The 16,135-nt window shown below is 38.4% G+C and overlaps 1 protein-coding gene across 1 annotated transcript in view; it reads right to left on the bottom strand.

Annotated features, from left to right (window-relative positions):
• FAP (fibroblast activation protein alpha) overlaps window positions 1-16,135 on the bottom strand; it is a 201,779-nt gene that overhangs the window by 28,152 nt on the left and 157,492 nt on the right. Inside the window, exon 22 of the mRNA XM_033944547.1 lies at window positions 3,518-3,617. Coding sequence (XP_033800438.1) covers window positions 3,518-3,617 — 100 coding nt within the window. The remainder of the gene's footprint in view (window positions 1-3,517; window positions 3,618-16,135) is intronic.

Here is a 16,135-nt window from a genome sequence, read left to right as displayed (position 1 = left end):
GGATACCACAGACTTAATGTGAGATCACTTAGTATTTCTAAACAGGAGGCAGTAAGTGTTCTCGTATTAATTTTAGCAGATTCCATGTGCTAATGGAGAACATTAGTGCACGACCTGCACAAACATTAGTGCACGACCTGCACAAAAAAAGAAAAGAAAATGCCCTACAAAGTGTCTTATTAAATCTGGATTTAGAGCGTGGGAAAATCCTGCATCCCTAGAGAAGTTCAAATCCTTTAAACACTCCTTAGTATCCTGAGTAATCTCCCTGTAATTTGGTTCACAAAGCATCGCTAATGCATTTACAGCAGTTTTCCTTTTTCGCTCTCCAGCCTGGAAGCAGTCATGCTGTTCAGGTACAAAAAATGTGCTATCAGCCAGGCCATTAAATCTAGAGACAGTTCAAGTATGCTTCTGAAACTGTATATGGTAAAATATACTAAAAATCTTTTTTGGGGAAAAGAAGATATTATTCATGTCAAAATGATTGACTCATCTTCCTGTTGCTAACTTCCTCCTGATGTTTTCGATAATAGTTCCCTTAGAAGCAAGTAACTTGGCCATATCAATCTGAATTTGAGTGTTTCATTTGGATAAATAAATAGCTAGAAAAGCATATGCCATTACTGAATAGAAGTACACACTAAGTGGGGAATTCAGTAAATGGCACCCAAAGTTAAGTACCAGGAAGATCAGTGCTTCAGTGGTGTCATGAAGGGGGGGGCAGGAGCTTAGACCGCCCCAGGTGCAGTCTTGGCAGGTGCACCGGTGCCTGTCCTCCTCACCACCCACCCATCTATTAAAATCTTTGCCGACATTGAGCAGCAGCTCCTATCTGCTGCTCGCACCAGCCTCAGCTCTTCTGACATCACTTCCTGGTCACAGGATATTGTGACTGGGCATGGCTGATTGGACGTGTCCAGGAGCCAATACCCTACGCCACACAGACCTCAGCCGAGCCAAAGTGAGGTATGGGTAGCTGGGAAGGACTGCAATAAAGTTCAAAAATAGTGTAAAACACCTGGGTGCCATTAAATAAATCTTTATTTCACACCAGACTTGGTGCATTTAACTCAAGTTAGTAGCACTTCTTAAACGAGTTCCCAAAATACAAGCCAACAATGGTCCTTGCACAAAATACAAACAAAGCAATCCATTTATTTCCTTTATTTGGCTTGTTGCCATCCATTGACTTCTATTTCAACCTTTTAATGGCCCTCTCTGAGGTTCCCAGGCCTACACCTGCCACACTGGGCTAGGCCCTTCCAGGCCCAGCCACTGTTTTCCACTTGGCCTGTTCAACCAGATTCTGCTGTGACTTCTTGTAAGTTCTTTCACTGGGATAAAGCTCACCTTGGGGTTCTATTAACCCAAATACCCCCAGAGGTGTTGGGATCTGTACCCGCCCTGTAGATTTTGGTGTACAAAAATCTAACCATGATCCCACTAGATTTTGAATAAAGTGTTCCCCAGTGTCCTGTGGCCAGCAGTGCCTTAGGTAACCAATTTTCATGCACTGCCCCAAACAGCATCACAGAAAAAACAAACTCAGTCCTGCTTGGATTTAGGCTGTGCAAGTTTCTTACAACAATCGGCAAAAAAAAACCTCTTTCAGCCAGAGGCTTTAAATAATAAAGCCTGGAATCATTTATCAACAATTTTCTCTTGATAAACTCCAAACTTTTCTACTGTTCCTCAGCCCCATTCCATTAAATCAGGGTCAGTAGCATATGAAAAATCCTCACTCATTTCTTCCATACTGTGAGCTTCATTCATTTCTATATCATTTTCATTTGTGTAGGAGTCCTCAACAAAATCCTCCCAATCCTGAGGTCCTCCCTGCCCTTCTGGAGTATAAGGGCTCCTTTTACTAAGGTGTGCTAGCGGTTTTAGCGCGTGCTTAACGCGCGCGCTACAATACTGCACGTGCTAGACACTAACGCCTCCATAGAGCTTGCGTTAGTATTTTCCGTTTAGCATGTGGTTTGCGCGCAATCTTTAGCGCATGCTAAAAATGCTAGCGCACCTTAGTAAAAGGAACCCAAAGGTTCTGGTGCACTTCTGTTTCCAGGCAGAGAAGGTCTGGTTCCCTTCTCTCCCCCTGCTGGGTTTCTCCTGTATGGCTCAATGTGTGGCTCCCTGCAACTAGGAACCCCATCTTTTTCTCTCTCAGTGGCTAACCGCCTGTGCTGGAGTGCAGGTATGCCCTTAGTTCTGGCCAATTCTGAGCTCAGGTGCTGGTTGAGCTGGCTCAAATCAGTTCTGGATTTGCTAGGCACTGGAGCTGTTCCAGGCACTGTTTGCTAGGCACTGGAGCTGTTCCCAGCTGGCTTTAGGAATACTCTGCCCTCGGCCTGATGGGATTTGTAGTCCTGTTACCTTGCTTTTCACTTGCTGCTTAGAAAAAGGTAAACAGGCATGAGGGGTCTCTATCTAGGAGAAATTTTAGGTTTCTCTGTTTTCTCCTGGAACAATTCCCTACTTTGCTCATCAGTTCTGGGACACTGCAAGGATTCCTGTGCCTTCAGAGGGGGTTCCATGTGACAATATATATATCAAAATAACTGAAAGTTATTCATGACTAGGCCTGTGTACACAGTGTAAATAAAATGTCTATAATTTATTAGCCAACCTTGTTCACAAATCTTTTTTTTTTTTTCCTGGGGAGAGAAGAGGGTGAGGGATTGACGGAGACCGACTTTGGGGGAGTCCAGCCAGGTTGGGCCTCAGATCCAAGGACAACCTCAAAGGGGGCGTTACACTCTTATTTGAGTAACATTGCTCCCAGATATTACAGAATCTGGATTCAAACAGCTGTCAGTTTGCAAGCAAGAAAACATTGACATAGCCAAAGATCCATCTTAAGTTAGAACTGTATTGCAGTTTTTCTTTCCAACTTATTATAGGGAGAGCAATCTTCAAAATGAGTACCACAGATAAAAAAAAACTTTCCCCCCAAAAGTCTATAAATCAATAAAAGAATGCAATAGAGCAACAATGCATACTTTCACATACATTAAGAGGAGGTGTTTCTAGGTCAGGGGTGTCAAAGTCCCTCCTCGAGGGCCGCAATCCAATCGGGTTTTCAGGATTTCCCCAATGAATATGCATGAGATCTATTAGCATACAATGAAAGCAGTGCATGCAAATAGATCTCATGCATATTCATTGGGGAAATCCTGAAAACCCGACTAGATTGCGGCACGACTTTGACACCCCTATTCTAGGGGCATGGGCTGAAATAACATTCCTACTTTTGTATTTGTGTTTTTAGTTGGAAAAAAAAAAGGATTTGCAAGTATGTGCAGGTACTGTTTCTTTGGAGATTTTAAAAGTGAAAGTGAGCATGTGCTTTTACTTTAAGAATTTGTGCTAAATTCCTACTTTAAAAGTACCTGCATACTTTGCAGCAGTGTGGGTGCCCTTTACTGCAGATGCTTGATTTGTTCTATGGACTTAATTTATAGAGTAATAAAATATTTTCATTTTCATGCTATTTTTATTAATATTTTCATACCGTAGTACTCCCAGCTAGCAACCGGAGCAACTGCCATTCCACATTTGAATAGTCGAGTTCCAGATCCAAGAGCCATCGATGTGACATAACCACCATAAGACTCAAAAAATAAAATGAAAGTTAATGTTATGACATATATTTGTAGGGCTTCTATAACAAGAGCTTAAATCTGGCAAGTTCTGTGCTATGTGTCTAAAGATCACAAATAAAATAGTTTATATTAATTCTGAAAATTATGTTTTTTCTAGTATCTTATTTTTGTCAAAACTGTTATCCTGAGCTACAATGGTTATACATAGAAATCTATCATCTAATAGATATAGATAATGATTTTTAGACACAGATACACCCTATGATACTCAGCCAGCAGTAGTGGGTTTTTTTAATCAGAATATTTTAAGCCTGAATTAGACCCCGATACTGGGTACTGGCCGACCTCCTACTGTGTTGAGAATTCCTGTAGACAGGCACAATATTTGGCTCACTATCCATTTAACTAAGTGGACAGCGGGCTGAATATCAGGTTATTCAGAGCTTCTCCTCCCTCCCTCCTCCAAGAGCTGGTTCCCCCTCCCCAACTCCCTCAGACCCCCTAAAAGCAACCCCTCTTTTGAAAAACTTCCATTCCCACCCACCCGTAGACTTCCTGTCCTTCCCTCCCCCCTAATAGTCCCTGATGGTCCAGGCAGGAAAGAACCACAATAATTCCTGTCCGTGCTAGCTTTGGTCTTAAAATGGCAGCTATGACCGCTAGCAGTAGTTTTGCAGTACAACTGCTGGGTCTGAAAACCGTTATAAGTTGTGGCTTTCTTTGTAAGACAAGAGCTAATTATGGGCAGGAGCGATCACTGATTTAGCTAGATTGATAGCGAGATGCAGTGTTGCATTTCCATATTTTTTTTGGGGGGGGGGACCTTTTACTAAGCAGCATGGGTCTTTCTTGCGCACTGAGGCCAATTTTTAGTGTGGGATAAAATGGCTCCATTTTCCATTTTTCCTATTAATGGTCCCATTTAGTGCATGGCCATTAGCCTCTGAGCATTTACTGACACCTATTTTCTTAAGCACTAAGACCCTGATTTTATTAAAGATGCCTAAAGTTAGGCAACAAGCTTGGTGTGCCTAGGTGATCTAGGCACCTAACTTAATTTTCATAATTGGCTTACTCAGCACTGATAATTGAAAGCACCATTAAAAACCAATTTTAAAACAGTTAAAAAATAATTAGCCAGTAGGTGTCTACCCAACCCTGTCCTGGAGGACCACCAGGCCAATCGGGTTTTCAGGCTAGCCCTAATGAATATGCATGAAGCAGATTTGCATACCTATCACTTCTATTATATGCAAATCTCTCTCATGCATATTCATTAGGGCTAGCCTGAAAATCCAATTGGCCTGGTGGTCCTCTAGGACAGGGTTGGGAAACACTGGTCTACACCAAGGCGCCTACTGGCAACTAGTGAGGAGTAGTGGCTCGTGGCTAGCAGGGGGTGCTGTTTATGGGACGATAATGAGGTCAGAAGCATGATAGTGCAGTATTTTTGTAGCACCAGTTTTTCGTATGATTCTGGGTAATTCTAGTTAGACAAACATCTGTGTTAGTTAAGGACTGCGCCCAAATAGAAGCGTACGGAAAAACAGGTGAATAAAAATTTAAATATAATGTAGCTAAGGCCAGAAGAAAAAACACACTAAAGATTAATATAAGGAAAAGAATGGTGTGTACTTTGCTGTTGAGCTAAATCATGGTGGAAATCAGGATCATGATTACATGGAGTCCAGTTTAGGTTCTTTGTATGTACTATGACTGTCCTGTCTTAGGCCAGCATCTTGTGCCAGTGAATAGTTTCTGTTCTTTGTTCAGCTTCCCGCCTTTAGCCTCGTGGTTCTAATTGTTAACAGATGTGCTCAGGCCAGTTAGGAAAACTCCATATTCCAAACTGAGATATAAAATGTATGAAGTATGAATGGCCAAGATATGAATGAAATTATGAATGTTTGGGGCCCATGAATGTAATATGTGGTAAGCAGAAACACTAAGAAAAAATCTTGAGCACAACATCTGGAAGTGATTAGAGTCAGTCTCAAGAATAGGGAGAAGGGGGCATTGGAAGCCCACGCTTCAGGAAGAGGAGAGGGGGATTTAACCCCCCCTTTTCCTCCTGAGTAAGATTTCTGTGTAAGGCTGTGCAATTTGAATCTGTCAGCTTAGGAGTTTTTTTTCCTTTAAGGCTCAGAACTTGTCAGCATGGAAGGACTGAGAATTTACCATGTTAATAATTGTGAATTCTTTTGAATGTTAATGTTAATTCAGAAATCATCTGAAACTTTGACTAACTTTTAAACATGGAGGAATGTTTCTTTGTTTAAACTTTAAGACCACCCATAGAAATGTTATTGGTCGTCAAACTTGATGATGTCACTAAACCAAAAGTTATATAATAGACTGTAATGAGATAGAAAAACGAGACCATTGTGAGAAGGCCAGTCTTTGGCCACGATGATGATCTCCCATGAGCGCAATGTAAGCAATTATGCTATTCTTTTGATCTAATAATGGGAAAATAGAACCAATAATTCAATAAATCCTGGTTATAATTTTAAAACCTTGCGCTGGTGTCATTTTGCATGTAGAATTATTTTCAAACCTGAAGCTTTCACAAATGGCGTCAATGCCCCATGCTCAATTGGTGCCGAAACCCGGGAACTAATTTGACGCCTTGAAAAAGCTTATAGGTTATTCATAGAAACTCTAGGAACTTTAGAGATTTCGCATGGTTGTGTAACAAAAGGTAGTCACAGGTTGACTGGCTGCGCAGGAATATGGCGGAAATTAGAGATAAAACGGGACCGGAAAACTGGAAAATTGTGAGTATTACGCCTGTTTAAAGAAAAAAATTAAAAAAAAAAAAAATTTAAAAATTAATAAAAAAAAAAAAAAAATTAAAAATAATAATAAAAAATTTTTATTTAACAGTAAGGAGCATGCATGCTTGTATATATCTGTACATAATTGTATAAAGTTAGTGGAAATTACTTGTTAATGGAAAAAGAAAAAGAAAAAATTAGAAATAAAAGTAACACAGAAAGAATGTTGTGAAAAGAAAAAAAAAAAAAATCCCTTGCAGTGCTGGCATTTTTCCATCTGGCTTTTAAACTGAGCAGTGCCCGTCTGAAAGAAGAAAAAAAGTAAGGCCCAGTAGAGAGCAGGTCTCCTCTGTGAACGTAAGTTTTTGCTTATTAAGTTTGAAGAAAAAAACAAATTTGTTCTTCCCGGCTGTGTGTCTAAGCTTTGTCTCTGAACTAACTCTTTCTCTCTGTGAAAAAGAAAACTGTCTGTTTTAATCTGACTTTGAAAAGTTTCCCTCTGTCCCGTCTTTTTGTTTGAAAAAACGGGCTGAGGGCACCCCCTCCTTCTTTTTCTCCCTCAGTGCATTTTCAGTGCCTATCTGAAATAACTACTTTGAAAAGAAAAAAAAAAGAAATTGTGTTTCTCAGCTTTGTCTTTCTAAACTCCAGTTCTGTCTCTCTCTGTCTTTTTTGCTCTGCCCTAACTTTTTCTCTTGTCTCTGGAAAAAGAAAAATAAAGTTAATGGCTTCCCGTCCCCTTGCTTGTCAGTCTTCTTTGTGTGAATGAAAGAGCGGGCTGCAAATGGGGGATTTTCACCCCCACCTTTTTCCTCCATGCCTTCCACAGAGCTATCACGTGAGGAAAGAGGGGGAGGGAATAGCAGCAATGGAGTCCTTTGTCTCAGGGCTACAGATTTTCCAACAGGTATTTGCTTATATACTAGTCAGTTAACGAATTTGATTCTTCTTTTTTGAGAAGTCTCGGAGCAAGTCTGTTTTGCATATTAAAAGGGTTTATTGAGAACTGGTAGTTTGAATCCTATGTATCCGTGGCTTAAATTTGTTTCCGATGTAGTAGAAAAAAAAAGAAAAGCTTATGTAGTGTAAATATCAGGATTCAATGTGGTCTCTCTCTGATAAAACTTTACCAGCATGCTGTTTAGAGTTCCGGAAAGTTTGTGTATGTTGTTTTTGTAGTGTAGATCTGTGCTGTTAAGAACAATTGAGGTACTTTAGTAGCTTCAGAGCTGTTTGTAGCCTAGGGCTATGTCAAAGAATGCATTAAAAAGAGGTTATGTAGCCTGTATGTTGTTTCTTTATATTTTAAAAAAAGGTTATCAGAATATTGGAAGAACAGAACTGTAGGATCAGAAGGAATTGGAAAGTGATTTTTAAACAAGAAAGTGAAGTGAAAAGGAAAAGAAAGTTTGAATAGCTAGATCGTTTAAATGTTTGGCTGTTTCAAAGCAGGGAGATAGTCTGTAGAACGAATGTACAGGAATGTGGAAAGAAAGCTTGTGAAATGTGTTAATTCCCTGGGATCTGCTATGGTGGAGTTCGATAGGGAAGATGGGAGAAAAGAAAAGAATTCTGCTGGACTTGGGAATGTATTCAACAGTGAAAGGATAATTTTGTGGAAAAGAAAAAGATTTATTCCAAAAAACAGATACCATGCTTAAAAGCAGGCAAGTGTGCATAAGGGAAAAATAAAATCCCTGCCTTTATATTTTTATCTCAGTGTTTCAAATTAATTTTGAATATGAATTTTTGTGCCCCTGCATGGTTTATAAAGTATTTTTAAACTTGTGCATTGCCTGAAATGTATGATTAGGGAGTAATTAAATTTAAATGCATTTTAAAATTAAATTGGGAAGTTTAAAATAAAAAGATTAACAAAAGTAGAGGTTAAGTACCTATATTTTTTTGAAAATCGAAATAAATGTGAAACAAAGGGCTTGCTAACTTGGTTAACGGAAATGAACAATTATAATAAACTTTTATGTAAGTGGATGAATTCGGAATTGAAATTTTGCTTACTTTTTACAAGTAAGCTCTTCAGGATAGGAACCTAATAAAGAATATGGAATTGAGAATAATTCCCTGATGTTAGAAAAAAAAGAAAGTCTAATTTTACCATGTAGAGAATGTGTCTGCATGTTTAAATTTTCCTGTGGCCATATTTTGGTACTACAGGACCCTGAAAAAAGTCTATTTAATCTGTATGTTTTGTGTTTCAGTTAAGAACCTTCTTTGAATCTTTTCAACAATTCTACACAGAAGACTCTGCAATACAAGAATTAGTACAGTTTGCAGAGGGGCCATGTGTTTCTTTTGTCTTTGTTCTTTTGTTAATGATCAGGATTTACACTGATCAGCAGTACCACATACCACCACTAGAGCTGTGGAGAACACAGAGAAAAATTCCGATGCTGAATTTTCGGCGGGAATTTCAGTGTTCCTTTGTCTTCAACTAATGAGCTGTGCTTACCTTTCAGTTGTACCAGTAAAGAAAAGCAGTTCCATAATTACAGAAAAGCCAAGCTTGAATTATGAAAACGTTGCAGCATGAACTTTTTAAAGCCATGATTTAAATTTCACTGAAATTAATTTAGAGACTCCGACCTTACAAGTTGCTAAAACTATTTGCAAAAGACATTTCTGGACTCATATAAAAAATTTTGAACGAAAAAGCAGACTTTATCTTAAACCACGTTACTTTAAATCACTTCATTTAAATTAGGCTTCTGAACTTTAATTATGCTTTTGCATAATTTCATAGACTTATTCTGATATTGTATTAATAACTGTATTTTCTTTATCATTGTCTTCATGCATTGTTTTCAGAAAATATTTTGTGTATCCTGTATTTTAAATTTTATTTCATATGACTGTATTTCCATATACAGTGGCAGCTTCTAAGCTGTAACACAGTGCCACAATATTGTTTAATTGGGTTTAACAGCTGATATCATCAGTCCTTTTAATGATTTTAATTTAAATTTGAGAAATGAGTTCCTGCAACACACACAGAAAAAAGAAAACTTATATCTGATGTGCATGCATTATCTGCACATGAGTACATTTCCATATTAAGCATATATTTGGGTTTTCTTAACACTGTGCATTATTTTACACTTTATTGATATAATTCCAAGATTTTATAACATAACACTTTTGAGCATAGGGACTAATTAAATTAGGTAATACTGAGGTTCTCTTTATCTTAGGGAAATCTAGGGTTCTATTTTTCTTTAGCTATACTTTCTCTAAATTTTCTGACTTTTAAACTTTAAAAGTACTGGAGTTTCATGAATACCTCTATAAATAAAACAACAGACATCTCTGCTCTAGGACTGTACTTGCACCTAGAACAGACACTGTCTAACTATCACTGGAATGGTAAGTTTCCTATATGATATGGTTTAGACAGCAACTTACATAAATGTACACTTGAATGGGTTTTATCTAGAATAGTGGATGGGATTTGCTTGCATTCTCACTAGAGAATTCAAGTAAGCTTTGGGTAAGATCTTCTAGGCACCTGCCGTTGCAGGCCTAGGTAGTACATTTTTCTGGCTTTTGCTATCTAATTGGCATTTAAAAGAATATACTTGCACAGACACACTGATCCATAAGAAGAACCGTACCCTGAGTGAACCCCAGCGCCACAGATAAGACCACGAGCTCAATTCTGAATATTACTTCATAAATTCAGTAATATTCAAGAGGGGATTGAGGAGTAGTGGCTCGTGGCCAGCAGGGGGTGCTGTTTATGGGACGATAATGAGGTCAGAAGCATGATAGTGCAGTATTTTTGTAGCGCCAGTTTTTCATATGATTCTGGGTAATTCTAGTTAGACAAACATCTGTGTTAGTTAAGGACTGCGCCCAAATAGAAGCGTACGGAAAAACAGGTGAATAAAAATTTAAATATAATGTAGCTAAGGCCAGAAGAAAAAACACACTAAAGATTAATATAAGGAAAAGAATGGTGTGTACTTTGCTGTTGAGCTAAATCATGGTGGAAATCAGGATCATGATTACATGGAGTCCAGTTTAGGTTCTTTATATGTACTATGACTGTCCTGTCTTAGGCCAGCATCTTGTGCCAGTGAATAGTTTCTGTTCTTTGTTCAGCTTCCCGCCTTTAGCCTCGTGGTTCTAATTGTTAACAGATGTGCTCAGGCCAGTTAGGAAAACTCCATATTCCAAACTGAGATATAAAATGTATGAAGTATGAATGGCCAAGATATGAATGAAATTATGAATGTTTGGGGCCCATGAATGTAATATGTGGTAAGCAGAAACACTAAGAAAAAATCTTGAGCACAACATCTGGAAGTGATTAGAGTCAGTCTCAAGAATAGGGAGAAGGGGGCATTGGAAGCCCACGCTTCAGGAAGAGGAGAGGGGGATTTAACCCCCCCTTTTCCTCCTGAGTAAGATTTCTGTGTAAGGCTGTGCAATTTGAATCTGTCAGCTTAGGAGTTTTTTTTCCTTTAAGGCTCAGAACTTGTCAGCATGGAAGGACTGAGAATTTACCATGTTAATAATTGTGAATTCTTTTGAATGTTAATGTTAATTCAGAAATCATCTGAAACTTTGACTAACTTTTAAACATGGAGGAATGTTTCTTTGTTTAAACTTTAAGACCACCCATAGAAATGTTATTGGTCGTCAAACTTGATGATGTCACTAAACCAAAAGTTATATAATAGACTGTAATGAGATAGAAAAACGAGACCATTGTGAGAAGGCCAGTCTTTGGCCACGATGATGATCTCCCATGAGCGCAATGTAAGCAATTATGCTATTCTTTTGATCTAATAATGGGAAAATAGAACCAATAATTCAATAAATCCTGGTTATAATTTTAAAACCTTGCGCTGGTGTCATTTTGCATGTAGAATTATTTTCAAACCTGAAGCTTTCACAAATGGCGTCAATGCCCCATGCTCACTAGGCATAATTAGGAGTGAATTTTGGGTTTCTACTGCAGCCCGGAGTGCTAAATGCTCCAATACGCATAGAATTCCTATCTCTCTTCACGTATCCCCCCCCCCCTATGATCCCACTGTGAGCTCTGCTCAGCTGGTAAGTCCCTCCTTTCCGTGCCCTTCTCTTCGGCTGCCAACTCCAGACTCTGTCTCTTCTGCCTTGCTGCGCTGTATGCTTGGAACAAGTTACCCAAATCTCTATGGTGGGCTCCGTCTCTGGCAGTATTCAAGGCCCACTTAAAAGTCCACCTCTTTGAGAGAGTCTTTCAACTCCTAACTCCTCTCACCTTGGGTTCTGCATTCCCAACCCTATGTGTCATGTCTGTCTGTCCAAGTTAGATTGTAAGCTCTTCCGAGCAGGAACCGTCTATGAATGTGAAAATGTTCAGCGCTGCATACACCTTTCAGCACTATATAAATGATAAGTAGTAGTAGTAGTATGAGCGACAGAACATTTAGCTCCCTGGGCCGTGATAGAAACCTCTACTGCGGCTTAGTAAAAGAAGGCCTAACTTAGGCGTGGCTCAGCTAGGTGTGTCAATCTGGTGCTAACTTTAAGTATCTTTTATAGAATCAGAACCAAGATGCTTTTATAGTACTTCATTGTGAAACATGTTTAAAAATAAAATCAAATATATGTGGAAATTCAATCGTGTAAGTCAGACTAAATGTAAAAACGCATTGAGAATACTGCTATGATAGCCTAGGACCATTCATACCACGTTAACACGAAACATTCATTAACATCACACCATCAATATATGAAATTATAAAACAACGGAGAAAAATAAACCTCAAGTGTGAGAGGCCGGGACTACACAAGTACCCGAGTCTATTCACATCATCACTGGTTTATGAAAAAACTCCGTGTACATTTAAATCAATACTTCTTCATTCACACTCAATAATTTTTTAAGAGTTTTCAAAGAATATTTTCAAAAGTGTTTCAGGGTGATATATAAAGACCTATTCATGGCATGAACCAGATCCCAAACTAATCATTAACAGCACGAGGGCTACAGCTCAGCTAAACAGGTGTATGCAATTTGTTGAGGCATGGAAAATTGGAGCACAAGCATGAGAACAAATAACCACTCATCTGAAAAAACCGGAGTGTCCCAAACGATTCTCAGTCCTTTGTCCCGTCCCGACAGAAAAGTCCTTCTGTTTCGCCTGAAAGGCTACATCAGGGGAAAGATCCAATGTCCAAAAAAACTCCTGCTTCCTTCAACGCCAAACAAACTTGCAGCTGGCTTCTCTCAAGATAGTGTTGGGACTGCGAGACGCGCCCGGTTCGAATAAAACAACTTACGAACCGGGCGTCTTGACGTCATCACACCAACGTGATGCGTGATAGGCTAAGCCCCAGCCATTCACACACCAAACAGACTCTCTGTGTTACAGATAGGTCTAAAATTAGCGATCTTAAAGTTCTGAAGACAGTCTAACGTTCAAAAGAAAGGTTGCCATTCATGACAAGTATTCAGACCCTTAGGCTCCAAAGTTTGCAAACGATCTATCCATAACTGCTCCTTCTGCCAGAGCACTCTCCTAATGTCTCCTCTCCTTAAAGATATGGGCAACTTCTCAATCACACAACATTTTAAGTTCTCAAACCTATGATCTTGTTGAACACAATGTGCTACAATCGGGGCCGTTAATTTGCGAGTATTTAAACAACTCTTATGTTCTGTCATTCTTACTGTTAAAGTGCGTGAAGTTTGGCCTACATAAAGCAAGGCACAAGGACAAACTAGAACATATATAATGTTCGTGGATTGACAAGTAGAAGTATGACGTAAGATATAATTCTTACCATCACTTGGATTACTAAAGCTCAAGGTTGTCATCATGATGTTACAATTGGAGCAATGGCCACACGGGCCATGTCCCATTATATTATCTATGTTATCCATATTCTCTAAATTGAAGTTTTCTTTAGATGTGTGACATAACCAATCACTCAAATTCTTGTTTCTAGATTGAGAGAAAATAAATTTCTTATTTGAAAAGCAGGGAAGTGTTCTGAGTAATGGAAGATGTCTTTTATATCTATTAATAATGGACTGTGACATGCGAGTTTGTTTTATTACGCATGGAATCAAATCCTCTTCTTCTGGTGTCCTACTATATTCCAATAAGTTTTCTCTCGGATTGTGTAAGGCACGTTTCTTTGCTTTTTTAACTACTGCATATGGATAATCCCTAGATAATAACCTCTGTTCTAAAATTTTGGATTCTTGAATGAATCTATCTGTAGTGTTACATATTCGCCGATATCTTAGGAACTGCGCAAATGGGATGCTCGTTTTTAAATGGACTGGATGCATACTGTCAAATTTCAACAAAGTATTTCTATCAGTAACTTTGCGAAAAATAGATGTTTCAAAACCATCTTTATTCTTCAGAACTAAAACGTCTAAAAAACTGATCTTCTCCATGCTATATGACATTGTAAATTTGATGGTTCGATGACATTGATTTATCAATATTTCAAACTCCTGCAGCTGTTGCAAAGTACCCGACCATATCACAAAGATATCGTCGATAAAACGCCACCATTTAATTACATGTTGAAACTCAGATAATGTATAGATAAATGATTCTTCGAACCATGACATATAAAGGTTAGCAATTGTGGGTGCAAAAGATGCACCCATTGCTATCCCCGAGAGTTGTTGATAGAATTCCCCATTAAAGATGAAATAGTTGTTTTTCAGAGCTATAGAGCTTAGTTCTTTTAAGAAATAAGTATAGTCGCTGTCTATATCCGGTTGAGAATTCCATAAAGACTCTAATACTGAAAGAGCTTCCTCCTGTGGAATGCTTGTATATAATGCACAGACATCAAATGTCACTAGTATGTAATCTTTAAGAGAACCACATTCAAGATCATTTAGCAGTTTCAAAAACTGAGTAGTATCTTGTATATAAGATCTAATATCTTTCAAAAAACATTGTAACTTTTTATCAATGTATTTGCTAGTTTTTTCTAGCAATGAGTCTCGAGCCGATACAATAGGTCGACCCGGGGGCCGTTGGGTGTTCTTATGCACCTTCGGGAGCAAATAAAATATGGGAATTTTGAAATGTTGCGGGGTCAAAAAGTTTGAAACTGCTAAATGATCTTGAATGTGGTTCTCTTAAAGATTACATACTAGTGACATTTGATGTCTGTGCATTATATACAAGCATTCCACAGGAGGAAGCTCTTTCAGTATTAGAGTCTTTATGGAATTCTCAACCGGATATAGACAGCGACTATACTTATTTCTTAAAAGAACTAAGCTCTATAGCTCTGAAAAACAACTATTTCATCTTTAATGGGGAATTCTATCAACAACTCTCGGGGATAGCAATGGGTGCATCTTTTGCACCCACAATTGCTAACCTTTATATGTCATGGTTCGAAGAATCATTTATCTATACATTATCTGAGTTTCAACATGTAATTAAATGGTGGCGTTTTATCGACGATATCTTTGTGATATGGTCGGGTACTTTGCAACAGCTGCAGGAGTTTGAAATATTGATAAATCAATGTCATCGAACCATCAAATTTACAATGTCATATAGCATGGAGAAGATCAGTTTTTTAGACGTTTTAGTTCTGAAGAATAAAGATGGTTTTGAAACATCTATTTTTCGCAAAGTTACTGATAGAAATACTTTGTTGAAATTTGACAGTATGCATCCAGTCCATTTAAAAACGAGCATCCCATTTGCGCAGTTCCTAAGATATCGGCGAATATGTAACACTACAGATAGATTCATTCAAGAATCCAAAATTTTAGAACAGAGGTTATTATCTAGGGATTATCCATATGCAGTAGTTAAAAAAGCAAAGAAACGTGCCTTACACAATCCGAGAGAAAACTTATTGGAATATAGTAGGACACCAGAAGAAGAGGATTTGATTCCATGCGTAATAAAACAAACTCGCATGTCACAGTCCATTATTAATAGATATAAAAGACATCTTCCATTACTCAGAACACTTCCCTGCTTTTCAAATAAGAAATTTATTTTCTCTCAATCTAGAAACAAGAATTTGAGTGATTGGTTATGTCACACATCTAAAGAAAACTTCAATTTAGAGAATATGGATAACATAGATAATATAATGGGACATGGCCCGTGTGGCCATTGCTCCAATTGTAACATCATGATGACAACCTTGAGCTTTAGTAATCCAAGTGATGGTAAGAATTATATCTTACGTCATACTTCTACTTGTCAATCCACGAACATTATATATGTTCTAGTTTGTCCTTGTGCCTTGCTTTATGTAGGCCAAACTTCACGCACTTTAACAGTAAGAATGACAGAACATAAGAGTTGTTTAAATACTCGCAAATTAACGGCCCCGATTGTAGCACATTGTGTTCAACAAGATCATAGGTTTGAGAACTTAAAATGTTGTGTGATTGAGAAGTTGCCCATATCTTTAAGGAGAGGAGGCATTAGGAGAGTGCTCTGGCAGAAGGAGCAGTTATGGATAGATCGTTTGCAAACTTTGGAGCCTAAGGGTCTGAATACTTGTCATGAATGGCAACCTTTCTTTTGAACGTTAGACTGTCTTCAGAACTTTAAGATCGCTAATTTTAGACCTATCTGTAACACAGAGAGTCTGTTTGGTGTGTGAATGGCTGGGGCTTAGCCTATCACGCATCACGTTGGTGTGATGACGTCAAGACGCCCGGTTCGTAAGTTGTTTTATTCGAACCGGGCGCGTCTCGCAGTCCCAACACTATCTTGAGAGAAGCCAGCT

This window comes from Geotrypetes seraphini, chromosome 5, assembly GCF_902459505.1.
Source record: "Geotrypetes seraphini chromosome 5, aGeoSer1.1, whole genome shotgun sequence".
NCBI classification, from domain to species: Eukaryota; Metazoa; Chordata; class Amphibia; order Gymnophiona; family Dermophiidae; genus Geotrypetes; species Geotrypetes seraphini.
The sequence above is the reverse complement of the archived record's forward strand: the minus strand, read 5'-3'. Positions and strand labels throughout refer to the sequence as shown.